Source organism: Prunus avium, chromosome 7 (genome assembly GCF_965620075.1).
Source record: "Prunus avium chromosome 7, drPruAviu1.hap1.1, whole genome shotgun sequence".
Lineage (NCBI taxonomy): Eukaryota > Viridiplantae > Streptophyta > Magnoliopsida > Rosales > Rosaceae > Prunus > Prunus avium.
Window position 1 is genome coordinate 8578994 of NC_142290.1, and position 23380 is coordinate 8602373.

General features: G+C 44.5%; 1 protein-coding gene across 1 annotated transcript; it reads left to right on the plus strand.

The window, feature by feature from the left end:
• The first annotated feature begins 19523 nt into the window (after positions 1-19523).
• LOC148292984 (uncharacterized) lies at positions 19524-21830 on the plus strand. The gene has a single exon (XM_088244538.1). The coding sequence runs from the start codon at positions 19524-19526 to the stop codon at positions 21828-21830; it is 2307 nt and encodes a 768-aa protein (XP_088100664.1).
• Positions 21831-23380: the final 1550 nt, after the last annotated feature.

Genomic DNA, 23380 nt, shown 5'->3' on the forward strand with positions numbered 1-23380 from the left:
CGAACTTGAATTATCCAATTTCTAGGGCCTATGGATACCGGATCGAGCCCAAAACTTGGGCAACATCATAATATGGTGGGAGGAGTCATTCGGTGAGTTTTGAGTGAAATCCAGTGATTAAAACTATGCAATACACCAACCACTCTATGTAAGGCACAAACTGAGTACGAACTTGAATTGTGCAATTTCTTACACCTATTGATTTTGGATCGAGCCCAAAACTTGGTCAACATCATAATATGGTGGGAGGATTCATTCGGTGAGTTTTGAGTGAAATCAAATCGCTAAAAGTATGCAATACACCAACCACTCCATGTAAGGCACAAATTGAGAACGAACTTGAATTGTCCTGTTTCTTACACCTATTGATTTCGGATCGAGCCCAAAACTTGGGCAACATCATAATATGGTGGGTGGACTCATTCTGTGAGTTTTGAGTGAAATCCAATCTCTTTAACTATGCAATATCAAAACAACTCCATTTAAGGCACAAACTGAGTACGAACTTGAATTGTCCAATCTCTATGGCCTATGGACATCGGATCGAGCCCAAAACTTGGGCAACATGATAATATGGTGGGAGAGTCATTCGGTGTGTTTTGTGTGAAATCCAATCTGACAGGACCCGACCCAAATTCCACTTTGGAATTCGAGCCGAACCCTGTGCGTGTCCGACACCTGGCGGGTGCCGGAACAAACCACCGAAATACCCTTATAAACCAAATCTAAAGAATTTCAAACTCGTCTTCTACTGAAAATTCGGCGGAGTCTCCCCTATAAAATGAACATTTCCCCAAAAACTTCCACCTGTCAAATAAGCATGTACGAATATAACCCAATTGCCAGCATGTATCAAATTATATCAAAAGTCAAGCATCGTATTATTCTGGCGTCAGGCCTCAATAAATCAAATAAATCATTCAGCTAATAAAATTCATCTCAGCTCTCAAAATATCAATAATACATTAACAATCTCAAAGACTCCAACTCGTGGCTGCACATTGTAACAAAAGGCTGCCTATGTACCCTTACTAAGGGATCAAGCCACACGTAGCTCTTCTATTCCCTTTTAGCTTTCTGTTCCCAGCTTACTGGCATTGCTCACATGGCAATAACAATATTCAAATGAAGGAATAAAAGCATTTAGATTCAAGTAATCATTCTTGGAAAGTCATAACTATTAAATCCTCGTGACACCATTGGTGACACGTCCTGCCCTGTAATCCTCGCTGGACTCAGGAGACATTTGGTCAACCTGATCCGCAATCCTCACTCCCCCGGTACGGATATCTCAAAAACTCAGGGGGCAAAGTATGCTAAAAATACTTGAGCTATTTAATACCATATCTAATAATAAAAAGATCAAGACAAACAACTTAAATAAAATAAAATGAGATAAATTAAAGCAAAACGGATTAAAATAAAGTAAAATAAAATAAACAAGCTCCGAATACCGTGGTATCGAACTCATGTAAGGTTCATAAATAATTAATTATGTATATATATCCGTCTTTCTCTTGTGACATAAGTATATCGATTAAGAAAATGATAGTAACTGTATAAAGTTCCTCACTTTTACTTTAAAAGCGTTTCAAAGCTTAAATTCTCTCCACCTAGGTGTACCCCCATTTCTGATCCGTCAATTCCTTTAATACCGTCAATTCCATCCTCGCAGGTCTCAGAGATAACTATTCAATCTGAGCCGCAAACCTCGCAGGTCTCAGAGATAACTCTTCAATCTGAGCTGCAATCCTCGCAGGTCTCGGAGATACCACTTCAATCCGAGCCGCATTCCTCGCATGTCTCAGAGATAACACTTCAATCTGAGCCGCAATACTCGCAGGTCTCGGAGATACCACTTCAATCCGAGCTGCATTCCTCGCACCACACAGTTCAAGCGTCCTCAAAACTCGTGGGACATTATCAAAATAACCAAACTGTTTCAAAGTAACTAGGGGGCACCCTTGTGGTGGGTTTGAAAACCATAACCCTTCATTTATATCAACTTATATAAAATTCACTACAATCCAACGGTTCAAACGTATTGAACCAGGAAATCGCACAATATGCGAGATCCATTCGGGGTTCAAACGTTATCCGAATTAATATCCGCGAATTCCTATGCGCTCGTGAGGACCAAGAGATCCTTTTAGGTTTTGAAAGTGACTTCACTATGCTGCCCACGCACCGCCACACGCGCCGGAAGCGTGTGGGTGGCTTGATCAAATTCCGGCAACCGGAAATCTTCAAAACTGGAAACCCAGCTTCCTACCCTAGGTAAAGCACCCTATTTGGAACCACTTTTCTTCATAGACCTACCCCAAAACCGGCTGAAACCCACTTCGAAAATCGAACTACCTAGGCTCAAAATTGATAGATTCCTACCCAACCATCAGCTAGATCATGAAAATTAGGTGAGAAAGCATACCTCACTCGCATGAAACGGTGGCCGGAGGAGGGAGAACGAGCTCCGTGAAATGCCGTCAAAATCTGTCCAAACCGCCCTGTTCCGTGGTGGTTTCCGTCGATTACAGCGGCGGATCGAGGCTGGGATGGGCTGGAATTCAAAGAGGAAAGTGAGGTGGTTCGTTTGGAACTGATCATGCTTGAAACGGTCACCAGAATTGGGAGAAATCCCCTCTTGAAGTCGGCTGGTCGAGCCCCCCCCAAACTGCAGAAATTCCGGGTTTAAAAAAACTGAACTTCGAAATATTTACGGTTATGCCATTGAACTTCTTTTGATCGCCATTTCTTCGTTACAACTCCGATTCGAGTCCAATACGTGTCTACGGACTCGTTTCGACGTGCTCTACGTAACGGTCCAATTAAAATTTCCAAATTCCTTCCCAACCTTAATATGACCTATGTGGGAGCAAATATTTTCGTCTCCAATCAGAGCACGCCACGTGGAAAAGAAGATTATCCCTTAAATTAATTAATTAAACCATTTATTGGGATAATTAATTAATTTGGATAATATCTTAATTATATGGTATTATCTCATAACTAATAAAGATAATATCATTAATTGGGATATTATCATAATAAAGGGATATTATCTTATAATTAATGAGATAATATCAATAATTCAAGTATTATCTTATCAAAGGGATAATATCCTAATTATAGGATATTATCTTATAATTAACGAGATAATTCAGATATTATCAAGTTCGACTCAATCTCTACGAAACCCTAGCCCCGAGGCTACGAAACCCTAGCCCCAAGGCTCCTATAAATAGATGACTTCAGTCATCGTTCAAGGTACTTCAAAAACCCTACATCTAAACCTACTCCTGATACCCGAGAAAATACCTGAAGCTCTCTCTCCCTCTCCACTCTCCTTATTTTCTCCATATGGCTCCGGCCACCACACACGGCTCCGGCCACCCAGGTCACACCATACATACAACTCCGTACCCTTTGCTTAGCTATTGTTTTCCTACAAACACTCGAACTAACTTAGGCATCGGAGGGCCTTTGGCCAACACCCCCCGGGTGTGGTCTATTTACTCCAATCTTTTTTATAGGAATCGAGAAGGAGAGAGAAGGAAGATTGAAGGTTGAAGGATCCAGAAGCGAATATTCTCCAGTGAGATTATTTGCACAAACATTTGGTGCTTTCATTGAGAGCACGAGTTATACTCAACGCGTGCTCAAGGAATTTGTTCCTCCTATTTTCCAATCCACCGAAGCCTTCCAAACAACCATGGTTGGAAGCAAGCGCACGAGGAGCAAGACCGCCGCGATGGCTCAATCCGTGACGGCCCAAAGCTACTCCTCCCATGATCCCGTGATCGACATGGTGGCACCACCACCTTTAGCCGCCATGAACCCGCAACAAACTGCCGCGCCACCTGCCGGACCCGCAGCTGGGACCACCGCACTAGCCGTCGTCATACCATCTCAAGGCCCCATGGCCGGATCTAGCCACCTTCATAGCATTGCCGCCAAGCATGATGGAACCTCCCATCAAGGTGGGCTCACTACCATCGCCGACTTTGGCCCAATCTTGGAGCAACTTCAGTCGTTCCCTCCATTGCCTCCACGCTCGACGCATGCTCCCGCTCACATCTCTAATGAAGCCCTAGCCCGTGTGCAATTGGGCTCCACACACTTCTCTCCTCCCGATCCACGAAGTCAAGTATACCTTAATATGAGGGTTGACCAGCTGACTCAGAGAATGGACGACCAAAATAATTTGATGAGGCAACTCCTCAACCAAATAAATTTGGCTCAAAACCTTGACCTTGGACCACAGGGCGAAGAGAGAAGGATGAACGAACGCGCCGATATGCAGTTCAATGGGCACCAAGCAAGTCAAGCAGGGGTAAGCAGACAAGGAGATGGACAACAACGTGGTCAGCTTGTCGACATGTCGCAAGCATCTGCGAGCCACACTCAGAGCAGACGAAGTCTCCCATCCGGACTGAATTTAAGGACCAATGTGCGCGAAAGGCTAGGCCCACAACCTTGCATCCGTGCTCGCCTAGGCCCGCAGGGAAGCGTTCATGAAAGGCTAGGCTCCCAGGGAGGTCAACCTGACGGCCATCGTAATGAGGATCGTGAAGAAAGGCGCTCTGCTGCTCGCTCATAGAAAAATGTTCACAAAAGGCTAGGCCCTCGGGGAGGTCAACCAGATAACCCTCATAATGAGAACCGTGAAGAAAGGCGCTCCGCTGCCCGCTCACGAAGATCCAATTCTTGTTACCAAGCTACAGAGGATCCCTCGCAAGTGCAATCCACCAACACGCCATCTAAGCAGCGTAGCCAAGAAGGTCGACCCTTGCAAACCAACGAAGAAGTCAATCAGCGTTGTTCAAATCGCCAAGGACACCCACGTGACCAACTAGCCATGCGTGTGGAAGACGTTGAGAAGCTTGTAAATAACCGACTTCAAGACTTAAAGATTGGTGGAAATTTCAAAGATACACTACGCATGGAAATAGACCGAGCAAATTCCTCACCTTTCACTGCCAAAATCGAGCAGGCTACTCCTCCAAAACGATTCTCAACGCCCTCTTTCACATGCTTCAAAGGAGATTCCGATCCAGAAATCCATCTGAAGCATTTCAAGAGCTTTATGATCCTCTACAAAGCCGAAGACGCGCTAATGTGCAAGGTGTTTGCAATGACTTTGCGAGGAGCAGCTCAGGACTGGTTCCATACCTTGCCCTCCGGGTCGATCAGCAGCTTCAAGGAGCTTGCTTATGTCTTCACCAAAGAGTACACTTCTTACCGGACGATCAAGAAGAATCCTAACCACCTGTACAACCTGCGCAAGAAGCCCAACGAATCTCTTCGAGATTACATCAAGAGATTTAAAGCAGAAAAGGCTAACATCGTAGGATGCGATGACCGAATCGCGTCCTCTGCATTCAAGAAAGGTCTTCCAGCTGAGCACGACTTATACCGCAAGCTGACTATCACTCCCAGCCAGACTCTGGCAGAGGTCTTCGTGACCGCGGAACGCTACGCGCTTTGGGATGACGATCGAATCGCCGTGAAGAAGTCCACTGAGCAGGAAGATCAATCGACCAAGCGGGTAGGCCAAAGAAGCAACAGGTTTAGCAGCAGGGACAAAGACAAACATAGGTCGCGCCCACAAGCAGACGCTACGACAAAGGAGAACTACACCAAGTTCTCAATCCCTATACATCAAATCTTAGCCCAAGTAAAGGATAAACCTTGGGTACGAAGACCGCCACCCTTGAAAGGAGATCCGGATAAGAGGGATACCAGAAAAAATTGTGCCTTCCATGCGACGCACGGGCACAATACGAATAAATGCCTTGCTTGGAAAGCGCACCTCGAAGAACTCGTAAGAGAAGGTCACTGCACGGAATTCATCGCGAAGCAGGCCATCCAGCGAATCGAGGACCGCGATGCCGCCAAGGAACCACCTCAAAAAGTCATAAGGATTAACATAATCCTAGCTGACTCCGAGGAGCCTGGGCTGACCAGCAAGGAAAAGAAGAGGAAGATCAAACAGGCCACTGTGATCTCCCAGGTCTCCACTAGTCTCCCACTGGCAGAAGACGATCCTGTGATCGGCTTCCAAAAGAAAGATCTAACCGGCCTCAATCTGCCACACAACAACGCCCTTGTCATCAGCATTCAAATCGCTCAGGCCATGGTCGATCGAATCCATGCAGACGAGGGCAGTGCGGCCGTTATCCTACAATTGGTAGTCATCCAGCAGATGGGCTCAGAGACAAAGATTAACAAATCTACTAGGTCACTAACCGGCTTCAATGGCGCAACAACGGTTACCGTGGGCACGATAGATCTCGACGTCTACTCCCCACCTGTAATCAGCTAGCAAACATTCATGGTCATTGACGAAGTCTCACCCTACAATGGCATTTTGGGCAGACCATGGATCAGCAAGATCAACGCCATCACCTCCGCTACACATCAAAAAATCCGCTACCCTATCCCTGGGGGCGGTATCAGTCAGATCAATAGTGATCAGGCAATGGCGAGGAAATGCTCAGCTCAAGGGCTGAAGAGAAGCAAGCAAACACAGTTCCTCCTCGTAAATTAGGCAGATATGAAGGGAGTAGAGCAACCAGAGGAGAAGGAAAATCTCGTTCCTGACAGCCGAGCAGACCAAAAAGGAAAGGGAATAGCTACTCCCCAATAGCAATCAAAGAATCAGGACCAAGTTGAGGGAATCCGTCCAGAGGTCTCTCCTGAAGAAGGATGGAAGCCCGAAGAGGACGTCGAGCTAGTACCCCTTGATCCTGACAAGCCAGAGAGAAAAGCGCGGATCGGCTCGGGCCTAAGCCAGGAGGAAAAAGCAGAGCTTGTAGCCTTCCTCCAGAACAACAAAGACGTATTCGCATAGTTGCCATCCGACATGCCAGGCATCGATCCCCAGATCATCTGCCATCTCCTACACGTCAACCCAGCAATCAAGCCTGTAGCGCAGAAGAGACACAACTTCGCCCTCGAGCGAGTTGCCATCATTGAAGCCGAGATCGACAAGCTCCCAGGTTTCATTGAAGAAGTCTCCTACGCAGAATGGCTGGCGAATGTTGTTCTAGTAGCAAAGAAAGATAAAGAATTGTGGAGAGTGTGCGTTGACTACACCGACCTCAATAAGGCATGCCCTAAAGACAACTTTCCACTGCCAAGAATTGATCAGCTCGTCGATTCAACTTCCGGCAATCAATGGCTAAGCTTTATGGACGCCTACTCTGGCTACAATCAAATCATGATGCATGAAGACGACAAGGCAAATACCTCTTTCATCATCGAAAGAGGTACATACTGCTACAAAGTCAGGATTTAGCAGGTTTTGTTGTAGAGTTTACTCCAACAGCCGAAGAAGAGAAGCCGGTCATGAAAAGCAAGGAAAAAGCAGGCGATACCTCCCCCACTGATTCAAACCTACCTAACGACATATGGAAGTTACATGTAGACGGCGCGTCAAATCACAAAGGAGCGGGGGCAGGCGTCGTCATAATCACCCCAGATGGAACTTTGTTGGAACAAGCCATCACACTAGGCTTTCCTGCTTCAAACAACGAGGTAGAATATGGGGCATTGCTCACAATCACCTGTTACCGACAATGGCTCACAATTCATCGACAAGTAGATGACTGAGCCCTGCACATTTATGAAGAAGAGAAGCAACTACTGCAAATTCCAGAATGTGCCACAACAAAAGACAGTTGCCCATAAGCAGCGTCGTAAGGGAGACACAGGGTGACGACCAAAAGCGTCCTTCGGGAGACGCAGCCCGCAAAGAAGCGTCCTAAGGGAGATGCAGGGTGCGCCAGGAATTTCCTAAGGGAAGTATCCAGATTGCTATCCGTTTCCTTAGGGGGGCAGGATAGTCATACAGTTGCCCATAAAAAGCGTCCTAAGGGAGACGCAGGGCGACGATCAGAAGCGTCCTTCGGGAGACGCAGCCCGCAAAGCAGCGTCCTAAGGGAGACGCAGGGAGCGCCAGGAATTTCTTAAAAGGAGGTCACCATGCCTCCTGCGGGAAATATCCAGGTTCCTATCCATTTCCTAAGGGGGGCAGGATAACCAAACAGTTGCCCATAAAAAGCGTCCTAAGGGAGACGCAGGGCGACGACCAGAAGCGTCCTTCGGGAGACGCAGCCCGCAAAGCAGCATCCTAAGGGGGCTACAGGGTGCGCCAGGAATTTCCTAAGGGAGGTATCCAGGTTCCTATCTGTTTCCTAAGGGGGGTAGGATAGTCAGACAGTTGTCCATAAGCAGCGTCCTAAGGGAGACGCAGGGCAACGACCGGAAGCGTCCTTCGGGAGACGTAGCCTAGTCCTACCTAGCTGGTCCTCACAGTGAAAAAGAGAAAACGAAGAAAAAATATACGTGCTCGACTTACCTTGGGATGCACGGCAACTCCTCTCTTCGACAAGCAGTACAAATTCTCTAAGATCTTTCTCAAGCTAGAAAGTAAAGAAGTTAAGTTTGCGATGTGGGAAAGAGTGAAGAGAAGCCCTGTATTTATACAAGTTGGAGAACCCGGCTCAAGAAGGAATCGCAAGCTCATTCCTACTAGGAATCCAACTCCAAGAACAGTCAAAAGCCCACTCCAACTAGGAATCCAATCTGCAAAAGGAGTCCAACTCACAGAAGAAAGTCCAGACACAGTTGGAGAGTCCGAAAAATAATTTCATCTCCTATATGCCACACAAGCGCCATGCAGAAGATGGGGGGCATTTGTGGGAGCAAATATTTTCGTCTCCAATCAGAGCACGCCATGTGGAAAAGAAGATTATCCCTTAAATTAATTAATTAAACCATTTATTGGGATAATTAATTAATTTGGATAATATCTTAATTATATGGTATTATCTCATAATTAATAAAGATAATATCATTAATTGGGATATTATCATAATAAAGGGATATTATCTTATAATTAATGAGATAATATCAAGAATTCGAGTATTATCATATCAAAGGGATAATATCCTAATTATAGGATATTATCTTATAATTAACGAGATAATTCAGATATTATCAAGTCCGACTCAATCTCTACGAAACCCTAGCCCCGAGGCTCCTATAAATAGATGACTTCAGTCATCATTCAAGGTACTTCAAAAACCCTACATCTAAACCTACTCCTGATACCCGAGAAAATACCTGAAGCTCTCTCTCCCTCTCCACTCTCCTTATTTTCTCCACATGGCTCCGGCCACCACAAACGGCTCCGGCCGCTCGGTTCACACCATACATACAACTCCGTACCCTTTGCTTAGCTATTGTTTTCCTACAAACACTCGAACTAACTTAGGCATCGGAGGGCCTTTGGCCAACACCCCCCGGGTGTAGTCTATTTACTCCAATCTTTTTTACAGGAATCAAGAAGGAGAGAGAAGGAAGATCGAAGGTTGAAGGATCCAGAAGCGAATATTCTCCCGTGAGATTATTTGCACAAACAACCTATTTGCCCTTTCTTAATATTAAATAATATTTTACTTTTCAAACACTTTAATTAATTCAAACTATTTTACTGTATTATTTATTTCAACTTATTTTCTCACTTAAACTTATTTCCTCTTATTTTAATTATTTCATCATTCCTGGGGTAAAATTGTCATTTTCCTGAATAAATTAATATTTAACTATTAATTTAGGACCGGGTTGTTACACAATCGCTTAAACTATGCAATACACCAACCACTCCATGTAATACACAAACTGAGTACGAACTTGAATTGACCAATTTCTTACACCAATTGATTTTGGATCAAGCCCAAAACTTGGGCAACATCATAATTTGATGGGGGGATTCGTTCGTTGAGTTTTGAGTGAAATCCAACCGCTAAAACTATGCAATACACCAACCACTACATAAAGACCATTTTCAACAATAACGCTGGAGCTTTTACCTTCAATAAATTAGAGCATTAACCTCACTCAGGCATTACGATTTGATTCACATGGATACCCAACGGAACAAATCTGAACACACATGGATACCCTAACCCTTTATCTGAGAGAGAAACCCTATCCGAGTCAAAATTGAACCCCAAATCCATCGCAAATTGAACCAAAATCAGAGATAACAAGTTGGATTTAAATATTGAAACCAATCGAGCGTCTTATGAAAGAAAGTGGCCTGAGACACTGAGAAAGGGGACCGGCCAGAGTTCTTATTAAAGAAAAGCACTCCAGAGTTCTTACCTATCAATGCTTCAGTGTGAGCGCAACAATTGTAGAGGGCAAGAGAGATGGAAAAGCTAAGCACTTGCAAAGGAAACAAAGAGAGATGGTTAACACCCAAATCACAACAGTGTCAAAATAAATTGAAACCCTAAATATTTTTTTTCTTTCCCTTTGTTGATCGAGGGAGAGCGACCGCAACCCAACACCCAAATGGTTAGATTAAAACCCAAATCAGTAACCCCAAATCAGTAACCCTAAAATTAAAACCCAAATCTCTCTGAACTAGAAGGAGAGAGAGAGAGAGAGAAGAGAGAGAGAGAGAGAGAGAGAGAGAGAGAGAGAGAGAGAGAGAGAGAGAGAGGGAGACACGAGAGACGAAGTCTCTCTGTCTATGGCCGTGGCGAAGGCAAGGAGACGAGGTGGGAAGAACAAGACTGTGGAGAGAGGGAGACGCCAGCGACAAGAGATAGAAGAGAGATAAGAGAGAATGACAACTATCGAGGCTTAAGAAAAAATATTAAGTCACTGTTCACTCCGTGGTTTTTTTTTTTACAGCTTCAATTACAACGGTTGAAACGAAAACCGTTGTGGAAGGTTGTCAAATAAATAAATAAAACCACATACCCTAACCCACAACGCTTAAAAACCCCCTTTAACAACGGTTACGGAATAAACGTTGTGGAAGAAACAACTACGACGGTTTTGGTGCCAACCATTGTAAATTCAGCGTTGTCTTTTTGAATAATTGTAGTAGTGTTGAATTGTCCAATTTCTTACACCTATTGACTTCGGATCGAGCCCAAAACTTGGGCAACATCATAATACGGTGGGAGGAGTCATTCGGTGAGTTTTGAGTGAAATCCAATCGCTAAAACTATGCAATACACCAACCACTCCATGTAAGGCACAAACTGAGTACGAACTTGCACTACTACAATAAAGTTAATAGACAACGGTTTTTAGCCGTTGTTGAAAGTCTTCTAAAACCGTTGAGGTTAGGAGTGTCGTCTTTTCTACCTTTTTATGACAACGGTAAAAAACCGTTGTAATATGTCACTTTCAATAACGGTTTTTAAGAAAAACCGTTGTCAATTCTCACATATAAAACATGTATACAAGAACGACCGTTGTAATATGACCCTTTCAACAACGTTTATTGAACAAAACCGATGTTGAAAGTGACTTACTAAAACGGTTGTTGAGAAAAACCGTTGTAGTATTACGCTTACTACAACAGTTGTTCAAAATAACCGTTGTAAAATTTAACTTTTAACAACGGTTTTTATGCTAACCATTGTTGTATGTCACTTTCAACAACGGTTTTGTTCAATAACCGTTGTAATATGGTTCTTTCCACAATGGTTATTGATAATTTTGCACAACGGTTTTCAGAATTACCGTTGTAAATTTTCTTATTATACAATGGCTATTGGTTCTAACCGTTGTAATAAGAGGATTTCTACAGCGGTTTGAATGGGTAACCATTGTAGTTAATGATATTCCTTCAGTACTGAATATGATTTATAAAAAAATTAATATTGTTGCATTCCAAAATTAACGAATATAGGCAGAACAATGATGTATTCATATTTCAATATGAAAAGTATTCGAACCTGTTCAATTACAACAATTTGAGGTCTACAGGCAATCTAAATCTTTGAATTTAGTACTTACATCCCAAAGCTACCAACCACAGAATCTAAAACTTTGTACATTCTATGTGAAAATTCTACCATTCACAAAATGACAATCAAAGTGATTGTCACGTAATCATGTTCAAAAGAAACCAAAACAGTGGTTGATAACCTTGTCTACTATTCTGAGCCAAAAAACCTTGTTCGCTTTGAGGTCTGAGCTACACAGAATTGGTCATCACACAATCTGCCCACTCACACCATACTTCATCAATTTGATTTTGTGTATATGTACAATAATTTGTTTTACTCCGCTGTAACAAGATATCAAAAATAAGACTTAATGATTAAATAGAAAAAATAATTTCATAAAACTTTCAATTGAAGTCGAATTAAATAGAAATAACTTTGACAAACATACGTGTTTACAACTTGTCCTCGTCAATGATGATCCTATTTAGGGGATCCATGAAATAAATGGTCTCTTTGTCCACATTAACAATAGTCAACATCCAATGATTTCTGCCAACGTAGTAGAATATGAAATAAATCCATCATAAGGCAACCAATTCACTTTTTCACATTATTTTATTTCTAAGTAATTAGATAAACCTCTTAGATAGGATTTTAGACTAACCCGGAGTTGTAAGGAAGTAAGAAAATCTGGTCAGGAGGATGTGCTGATGAAAACCGAGTTGCTAAGACACGTGATCATTGACTAACGTCTCCACACCTTAGAGCACCAATTACAGCAAGGTCAACAAACCCAATCATACTTAACATGTTTGACATTTTCAGCACCTCATGTAAGTACCTGTGCATTGTAAAATTAGTTTGTTACAGAAAATATATATTTTATTAAATGTAGCCTATTACCTCATGTATATCACTATGCATGTGCCTGATATCTCTGACATTTCACTAAATTGTAGAATGTCTTCATGTAAAATATGGGTTGAACGAGGCGACCCAAACACTTTCGCTTCCATGATGAAATTTATAGTTTCCCCCGCCACCTTCAGACTTCTTTCGGCAAACCAGCACAACAACTTTAGTGAAGATGGCATTAGTTGCAAATTTTGTAATGCAATACTTTAGTCAATATTGCAGAAAATGTCATACAAAAAATCCGGAAATGGCACAAATATTCAAACATTTTTTGGGTTGTAAATTTTGTGGTTTAGGAAGCCCAGGTCAGTCTGAAAACTTAATTGTAAATTATAGATTAATGGAAAAAAAAAAACGAGAGGGGGGAGTGGGGGAAATGAAGTCACCTCAAAAAGTGGAGTTGAAGGTGCGTATGGAAACGCATCAAATATGAACTGCTGTAGTTTTACTCCCATTGTATTTAGGGTTTAGGGATAGAAGGAATTTTCTTCTCAGCAAAATAGTAACTGCATTCACAATAACATGTTTGCAAAAATATTATTAGAATAGCTAAAACTATGGATGAGAAAATCCAAATGCACGGTGTTGATGATGTATAAACTAAAAAAACAAAAAGTATAACTTAACATCTGCATTTTACTTTGTAACGGCACCATGTGGTATGTACGACAAAAGCTAGCTCAAGTTTAAGAGAAAAAGTAGATAAAAATAAAAAAATATACATATGACCATGACCATCTAAAATGCCTTATCAATAGTTTCATTACAAGCCAACTAGTGCGTTTTTAATGAGAACTCTTAACGACTCAAATTTAGATTTTTTAAGAAATCAACAAGAAGCCATTAAAACTGAATGAAACTAGCAAAAAAACTGGCGGCAATCTCATATGAGTTTTTAAGATCAGAGAGGTTATAACTTAAACATAATTGTTAGATAAATAAAAAGGAGTGTGATAATTTCATTTCCTTGCATTAGCTGCAAAAATGAGTCAAACAAAAAGATAAAACATTTCCATCTTAATCTCTCCAAATCAGTTTAACTAATTCCATAGAAATATTTGTGATAGAAGATTACTATCAAGGTCTGGTATCCCAGATGAAATAAACATTGTGCCATTAGGGTCATGCTTGAGTCCGGGGATTTGAGATGAGTTTGCAGATGCAAAGTTGCGGGAGAAGCTATTTGTCTGAGAGTCTTGGTCACAAATATGGCTGCAGAATCACTCTCTACCACTCTCAATCAGAGCATCCAAATAACAGGGGAATGAAGATTGCAGCTCGGTCCTGATTAATAGATGCTTGCATATAAGATTTGCAAGAATAAAAATTCAAAAACCTTAACAAATGGACAATAACCATCATCCAGTGACATAAATACTAGCTAAAGGAACAAAGAATACCATGTTAAATCTAAAGACAAAATAAGTTACAACTACACAAAGACCATTTTCAACAATAACGCTGGAGCTTTTACCTTCAACAAATTAGAGCATTAACCTCACTCAGGCATTACGATTTGATTCACATGGATACCCAACGGAACAAATCTGAACACACATGGATACCCTAACCCTTTATCTGAGAGAGAAACCCTATCCGAGTCAAAATTGAACCCCAAATCCATCGCAAATTGAACCAAAATCAGAGATAACAAGTTGGAATTAAATATTGAAACCAATCGAGCGTCTTATGAAAGAAAGGGGCCTGAGACACTGAGAAAGGAGACCGGCCAGAGTTCTTATTAAAGAAAAGCACTCCAGAGTTCTTACCTATTGTTGACGCCAAAAAGTGGTTTCCTAGCTTTGAGGGTCAACTTAGTAAATTTGTGTCTTCGGTAGCCTTGATGCTTCGGTAGACTGTGCGATCTGCAATAAAAGCAAACGCACGGTAGGACCTAGGGCACCGGTGTGGTACCGGCCGAAGGCTCTCCGATGCTTAAGTAAGTTCGGGAATAGAAAGTTCAACTGACAGATCAATAGGCTTGTATGCCGTAAGTTCTGATTACCTCTTGTTGAGGCCCAAAAATCCAGGGGGTTAGGCCCAAGCTTATTGTCAGCCCGGTGCAAATAATTAATTACAAAAGAAACTCGATCGGGGCATAATAGGGAATTGTAGGACGCCTACGCGAGCCACGGGTCACACATCACGCCAAGCAAGCATGCCAAAAACGCAACGGCTATATAAGTTCACGCTCATGAATCTATCCGGTGTTATTTAATTTGAGCTCGGCTTATTATAGCACAATTAAACTCAAGCACAAGCACAACGGATAAACATGCAATGCCATCACGCCATGCTACAAGCTCAAGTGGGCCCAAGCCACGTAATCACCCGGGGCTTGCTGAGAAGGTTGTGGCATGGATGGGTACGGGCACTCACAGGGCCCATTGAGGGGACGAGGGATGAAAGCTTTAGGCTACTTGGGAGCACTAAAGCTCAGGCCCATTCCTCGGGCCCAAATACATGGGTTAGCATGAGAGAGAAGAATGGGGTCCAAAGCCTTAGGAGAACATCCCATGGGCTGCTGTAGCATTTAGGGAAGTCCATGATAGTTAGAATGCCCAAGAACGAGCAAAACCACTTCCAGCAGCTGGACGAAAGCGTGCGGGCCGCTGGAAGGGAAAATACCAATAAGCTCAAAACTGTACTCGAAGCCCAGCCCAGCCTCTCTTAGAAAATCCAAACATCGAGCTCCACCCATACCAGAGCTCCCATGTGGTCAACCCAAAATCAAAACAAGGACCATAGGAAATCCATAAGTGTAGGAGAAATACCCAGTGGACAAACAACTTCCTCTGTCCTCAGTTTTCCTTTGTAAGCTCTGATTTGAAAACCAAGGGAGAAAGCAAGTGGCGCCTTACCCCCATGGAAAGGCTCAGCCGCACGAAGCCTTGGAACCACAAGAAGCCATTGATTCAGGCGCTCTGGTCAATGATTTTGCACAAGAAAGGGAGTAATTGGAGAAAGGGAAAGAAAAAGTAGGAATGGATGATCGACGAAATTAGGATTCCAAACGCCTATAAAACAGAGCTTCTTCTACCCAGCAACACAGACCATTCCAGAGCAAGACCAAGCTTTGTCAAGCGAACTGGAATTTTCCCATCTTCTACTCCCAACGTCTCTCTCTGTTCTAATTAATCGAACAGAAAAGGATCTGAACGGAAAGGACCATCTTTTGTTACTCAGGAGGACGTCGTTGCCATGCTGGAAAGAGAGCTTAATCGAAGTCAGGAAGATTGGAAGTACATCCCTCAGCCACCATATCCCTCGAGCTTACTCCAGCAGCCATACCCTAAAGGCTACGAGGCGCCAAGCTTTGTTCTTTTTGACGGAAGGAAAGGAAGTCCAAAGGAGCACGTCAATCGCTTCATTGACGCTCTGGGGCCACATGCTGGCGATTATAATCTTCGGCTCCGAGAGTTTTCAAAAAGCCTCACTGACCGTGCTTACACATGGTACACCACTTTAGCACCAGGCTCCATTCGCTCGTGGGAAGACTTGGCAAGCAGGTTCTGCAAGAAATATTTCCAGCACGAGGAAAGAGTCACTACTACTCAGCTCAACAACACTCGCCAAAAACACGGGGAGGATCCTGTGGGCTTCGTGCGCAGGTTCCGGGACTTGGCCTTGGACTGTTATGACGAGAAGGACGAGGAGGCGCTGGTCGAAATTTGTATCAGCAATATCGTTGCAGATTACAGAGTTTATTTGGAGAATATTGGCATCAGTCAATTTTCTCGGCTGCTGGAAGCAGTAAGAAAGACGAGCATGTCTGTCAAACCAGCTGGCCAGAGAAGTTGGAGAAGTGAGAAGAAGGAGACGCATCAGACGTTGGCTGTGGATGATAAGTCATCGGGTGACTACAACTCACGCAAGCGGAAGGATAGGGAGACGTACCCGCCGTTACCTTGCAAAGACGAAGAATTTCATGCTATCCTCGACACAATGATCGCTGATGGTGCAATCAAGCCTCTCAGACCTTACAAAATTCCTACCCGGGAAGAGAAAAATGATCCTAGGTACTGCCGTTACCACCAATTTGTGGGGCACCCAACCACGGCTTGTCAGAGCCTAAGGAGGATCTTACATGCCAAAATACATGAGGGAGTCCTCGAGCTTCCCTCTAGGAAGCAAACTATTGACGAGGACCCCTTGCCAAAACGAAGGGGAAAAGAAGTAGCCGCTGTTATCACATGTTCCGGCGACTTGCTCGACGATGACGAGGCATGCCACCCATGGAGGAATGACCCGAAGCCACCTGAAGCTGTTTGGGAGCCTTGCGGGAATATGGAGAAAGCTTATTGGTGCAAATATTCGAGGCCTTCAAGCTATAATACCCCATGGCCCCTCGCTGGTGGATGGGATGATAGCACAGGTGATGAAGTATTTCCGATGGACGTGCCGGAAGAATGCTACTTGGGGGCTTCGCAGCAGGAAACGGCCGCCGTGACCTTTCACAATCTTACGGAGGCCGAAGCGAGCGTAATGGAGCGCTATCTAGGTCTGAAGCAGGGACCCACAGCCTCACAAGTCCTCCAAAGGAATCCGAAATTCAAGTCACTCTTTGACCAACTCGGCTTTGGGCCTCAAGCAAGAGAAGCAGCTGCTGTAGCTCTCATGAACATCTCTGCGGAGTCGGATCCTTATTGTTTCGCTGCTCAACCACAAAGGTCATTCTTGGGAAATGACAACGCTATCGTTTTCACAGACGAAGACATGGAAGTTCCATATCCGGATCATAGAAGACCACTTTATTTGGAGGGACAGATCAATGATGTGTTTATAAGAAGGGCTTTGGTGGACACGGGCTCCTCTGTCAACATATTACGTCTGTCTGTGCTTACGGCAGCTGGTATTCCGTTATCTAAAATCATGCAATCCCAGACGAGCATCAGCGGCTTCGGAAATAAGAGTGAAGTTACAGTCGGGTACATGCAAGTAAACCTGAAGGTGGGGCCGATCAGGTCACTTACCAAGTTCTATGTGGTGGATGTGGATGTGGCTTACCATGCTGTACTCGGAAGGCCGTGGCTCAACAAGCATAAGCTCGTAGTCTCCACTTACCATCAATGCGTGAAAGGAAGAATTGGGCTAAGACCGCTTCGCATACCCGGGAATCAAGCGCCGTTCAACAAAGACGAGGCTCATTACTCCGAGGCAGAATTTTACACGGAATGCACAGGTGCTGGAAGTGGCCCATCTAGGGATTTCGGGACCTACCTACCATCATGGACCGAAATTCGTGATTTGAGCAACGAGGAACTCATCACCATCGTTGATCGAGAAAGAAAGAGGCACTCGGAAGTCAACACCCACGCTTACGACCGTCCTCAATGCTCGAAAGTGACGCTGCCAGATGGGCGTACTGTGTATCGCTTATGACGGGATTGAGGGCTTAACCATGTCTTGTGGGAAAGCCCCGAGTATGGAGAAGAAGTAAGGCAGACGAGTGACCATAAGGACAGGGTACCCGCGCCTCGTGCCTTTCAGGAACCTATGATGGCACCTAGGCATATGCAAGATGGCTCGACTGCGGTAGCTGAGCAGCTGGAAACCATTAATTTAAGTGATGATCCCTCTGTCCAGAGGCCCATCTCCATCAGTGTTCGCTTGACAGAAGAGGAAAAGGAAGCTTTGGTGTCGTTATTAAAAGAATTCCGAGATGTGTTCGCTTGGAGCTACGAGGAAATGCCCGGCCTAGACCCAAACCTGGTCAGCCACACTCTGAATATCGAGCTTGGTACGTAGCCTGTCGTGCAGCCAAGAAGGAATTTTCATCCTGAAATTGAAATGCAAATCAAGGTAGAGATCGAGAAGCTGCTGGCCGCTGGGTTCATCAAACCCATCAAGCATCCAACATGGCTAGCAAACATTGTCCCCGTGAAAAAGAAGACTGGTGTAATCAGGGTATGCACGGACTACCGAGATCTCAACCGAGCCTGCCCAAAGGATGAATTCCCGCTGCCCAACATGGATATCCTAATTGACTCAACTTCGGGTCAAGGTTTGCTGTCATTCATGGATGGGTTTAGCGGCTACAATCAGATTAAAATGTCACCCAAAGATGCTGAGAAGACAGCCTTTCGAACACCATATGGGAATTTCTACTACACAGTCATGCCATTTGGTCTTAAAAATGCCGGGGCCACTTACCAAAGAGCCATGACAGCTGTGTTTCACGACATGATGGGAAATGAGGTGGAAGATTATGTGGATGACCTCGTGGTAAAGTGAAAAACCAGAGAGGGCCATCGGGAAGTTTTGAGGAAGGTGCTGGAAAGGTGTCGACTCTACGGATTGAAGATGAATCCGAAGAAGTGCGCGTTTGGGGTATCATCCGGGAAATTCTTAGGGTTCCAGGTGCACCAGCGCGGCATAGACGTGGATCCCGAGAAGACCAGAGCTATAAACTCTCTCGCACCGCCTAAAGGCCCAAAGGAATTAAAGAGTTTCATGGGAAGACTATCATACATTCGACGCTTCATCCCCGGCCTCGCTGCCACAATGAGCACTTTCACTCCTTTGCTCAAGAAAGGAAAGCCGTATGTATGGGGCAAGGAGTGCCAGGAAGCCTACTTGAAGGTACAACGAATAATCACCAAGCTGCCCACCATGAGAGCGCCTATTCCGGGACTTCCCCTCAAGCTTTATCTAGCTGCAACAAACACAGCGGTAGGGGCCTTACTTGCCCAGGATGATCATGAAGGCGAAGAAGGTCCCATTTATTATGTGAGTAGACAATTGAGAGGTGCTGAAACAAGATACCCAAAAACCGAGCTCTTGTGCCTTGCCCTTGTCTATGCTGCGCAACGCCTGCGACACTATTTCCTTGCTCACAAGCTGTAGCTCATGGTGAAATCTGACCCCGTAAGATACTTGCTCATGAGGCCGGTGCTATCTGGACGTCTTGCACGCTGGTTGCTACAACTATCCGAGTTCGATATCACATGCGCAGCTCCCAAGGCGATTAAGGGGCAGGCTGTAATTGACATGCTGGCTCTATTTCCCGAAGTAGAGGAATCGACCCTTTCTGAGGAGGTTCTGGGGGAGCTGCCGGAAGTAGTTGCTGCAGTTACAGAAGGGGAGCCATGGACCCTTTACTTTGATGGGTCTTCTACGTCAAAAGGTGGAGGAGCAGGTGTGGTGCTCATTAATCCGGAGGGACAAGCTACAGCCCTCTCGTTCAAGCTAAATTTTCCATGCACAAACAACACGGCAGAATATGAAGCTTTTATTATGGGAATGTCTACAGCAAGAGAGATGGGTGTAGAGAAAATCAAGGTTATTGGGGATTCAAACCTGGTGTTAAGTCAATTACAAGGGAATTTTGCTGTGAAGGAGGCGACACTGGCACCATATCGTACAACGGCCGAAAAAATCATTAATTCTTTCAAGCAAGTCGTGATGGAGCACATTCCCGGAGTCACCAATAGATATGCTGATGCACTGGCTACATTGGGATTGAAGCTCTCATTTGTCAAGGAACAGCCTAACATCACTGTAATAAAGAAAGATGTGTCTGTAGTCGGAGCAATGTCCCAGGAGGAGCTGCCGGAAGCAGAAGGTGATTGGAGGAAAGCTGTGAAGGAGAAGATGAGCAAGGGAAGCGACATCAAAGAATTAAAAGATTACACGATCATCTTTGGAGAGCTATACAGGCGCCTCCCCGGGGGTATTTTGACTCGGTGTATAGGAATAACAGAAGCACGAAGAAGGTTGCAAGAAGTTCACGACGCCACCTGCAGCTTGGAGCCAGTGGTCAGTTTGTATAGGCGCCTGCAACGCAAGGGCTACTACTGGCCGGAGATGAAGAAGCAAGCGGCTGAAATCCAATCTAATTGCCCCAGGTGTTCTACAATACCCTCCACCGAAGAATCTTTCACTATTTCACTCGCAGAGGATTGGAGAGCTCCTTACTTAACATTTTTCGTCGAAGGGACTCTACCAACCAATCCCAAGCTTGCCTACAAGCTCAAGAAGACAGTAAAAAGGTATTTCATAGACGGGTCGACACTTTACCGTAAGGGGTTTAATGGCGAACCATTGAGATGTTTGGGAGAGTCAGAGGCACGTCAGGTCATGCAAGAAATACATGCTGGAGAGTGTGGAGAGCACCAGGGAATGAAGAGGCTTCACCGGCAGCTGCTGAGTGTTGGGTATTATTGGCCTACCATGAAGAAAGATGCGCACGACTTCGTCAAAAGATGCCACACATGCCAAATTCATGCCAACCTAAGTCACAAGCCTCCCACGTTGCTACAGGACATGCGCACTCCTTGGCCTTTTCATACTTGGGGGCTCGATTTAATTGGAACGATCCATCCTCCTTCCGACGGTTACATATGGATTCTCACTGCCACGGAATATTTCACGAAGTGGGTTGAAGCGATCCCACTTCGGAAGGCCACGGGAGCTGCTATTTCAAATTTTATTCGGGAATATATCGTGTGTAGGTTTGGAATTCCATACAAAATGGTCACTGACAATGGCACCCCTTTTGTCAACAAACAAGTGAGCTCGACGCTTAGCGGCTATGGTATCAAGCATCGCCGCTCCACGCCTTATTACCCGCAGGGGAATGGTCAAGCTGAGGCTACAAACAAGACCATATTGAGGATTTTGAGCAAAATGGTGCACGAGTACGAAGGAGGTTGGAGCGTCCACCTGCCGGATGCCCTGTGGGCTTACCGCACCTCTCCAAGAAGCGCTACAGGTTTTTCGCCTTATTCTCTTGTGTACGGGTCTGATGCCATTTCACCCGTAGAAATCACCATCCCCACGGCCAGAGTATCGGCTGTCAATGATCTCGAATGGGATATGAAGTCATGCTCAGATTGGCGCCTATTGGACCTCGAAGCTGTTGATGAAAAAAGAGCTGAAGCCGAAAGAAGAACATCGCTTTACCACAAAACCATTGCACAAGCTTACAATAGAACAGTCAAGCTACAAGCCTTCGAGCAAGGGGACCTTGTGCTAAAGGTCGTCGAGCATGTGAGGAGACAAGTATCGGGGCCTTCCAAATTTGCTCCGCAATGGGAAGGGCCGTTCGCAGTCAAAGAAGTTTACAGCAGCGGCTATTATCGCTTGATCTCTCTTAAAGAAGGCATGCTAACGGATCCCATCAACGGGAAGTGGCTCAAACCGTACTACTGCTAAGTTAGTTTTATATTCTGCACTTTCATTATGGCATTTCTTTTCATTTCAAATATGAACTCCTTCTATGATCTCACTTGGTATTTTGGAAAATTATTGTACAATGCACCACTATGGTAGCATGAACTTTGCAATGAAAATGAAGAAGTATTTTGAAAAAGAAAACTTGCCTCTGAAATATTACTTTACGTACCCCAAACTTACTTTGCACCAAACACTATATATATGTACGCGAAAAAAAAAAAAATGATAAACACATGCTACTTAGCAGTAAAACATGCCAAGCAAAGCCACTTGGATGGGATCCCGAACTATCAAGCCCAAGCAAAATAACATCAGTATGCGAGGCCAAGCTATTAAGGCATTCATTCTTGGAATGCTGGGACGACAAAATCATGATTCTCTTTTGGCAAGCAGTCGGGATATGCGAAGTATCTGTGAATTTTATAAAAATCACGGGGAAAATCGTGTCTGGTCCCTTCAAAGCATGATGAGAAGGTATTTTTCAAGCTTAGTAGTTAGGCAAGCCATGCAAATAAAGTTTGGGAATGCTACCAAAATTTTTTTTTTGACAACATATGCTCTGCCAAAAGAGAATATACCAAGCAGAGGTTACAATGTGTCTCTAGCATCCAAAAGAAAATAAAACGTAGGTTCCAGCAGCTTGATCACAACAGCGTTACAATACAAGGATTTCACAGTACAGGTGTTGGAACATCAAAAGAAAATACGGCCTAAACACAACTAAGTTATACAAGCTGGAGCTAATATGTTCTTCAACATGTTGGGCTGGTCAATTTCATGTAAAGCAAAAGAGCAACCTGCAAGGCAAGCGTGAATGTCAGAAGAAAATAGGCAGGTGCTAGAAAATTACTGTATAAAAAAAAAAACAAGGAAGGAGCATGAGTAGGAAGGCCACGCACCTCGAAACCATCAGATACAGCTAAAAAAGGATAGCAGAAGCCTTGCAGGAGGAGCTGGTTATTGCCTCTGCCACGCAGCCAGCACCATCGGCGGAAACACCTTGGGTGAGAAGAAGGGCGCGCAGTTCCTCATGCTGACTTTCCAGCTCACGTTGCTTAAGACTCAGGGCCTCCGCCGCTGCTCTTATTTTGTCATGACTGGAAGACAACTCCATGCTATGAACAGCTCGTGCTCCAAAGACAGCACGTGCCAAATCTCGCACCAAGTTCAGAAGAAAATCTACCCGAAAGCCCAAGGTCATGGCCTCGCAAACCGCATCCCGCCAGCAAAGAAGTCTGTGGTCCGTAATATCCAGCAATTGCACGGTATCCATTCCATGGAGCACTAGGCCAAGGGTCTGGAAGGCAGCACACCGCGAGAAGGAAGAGGTGATGCTAGTACTATCCATGAAGTCTCGGGATAAACAAGAGCTCCACGAAACATCGCGTAGCCATTAAATCGGTGACAAAGTGGCAGGAGCTCATCTGCGGATCGAAGGACCTGGACTCCACTATCAAAGAAGGCCCTAAATGCAATAAAGGACCGTTCCCACTCCAGCCAAGATGTGTGGGATGGGTGCCTTGCGGGAA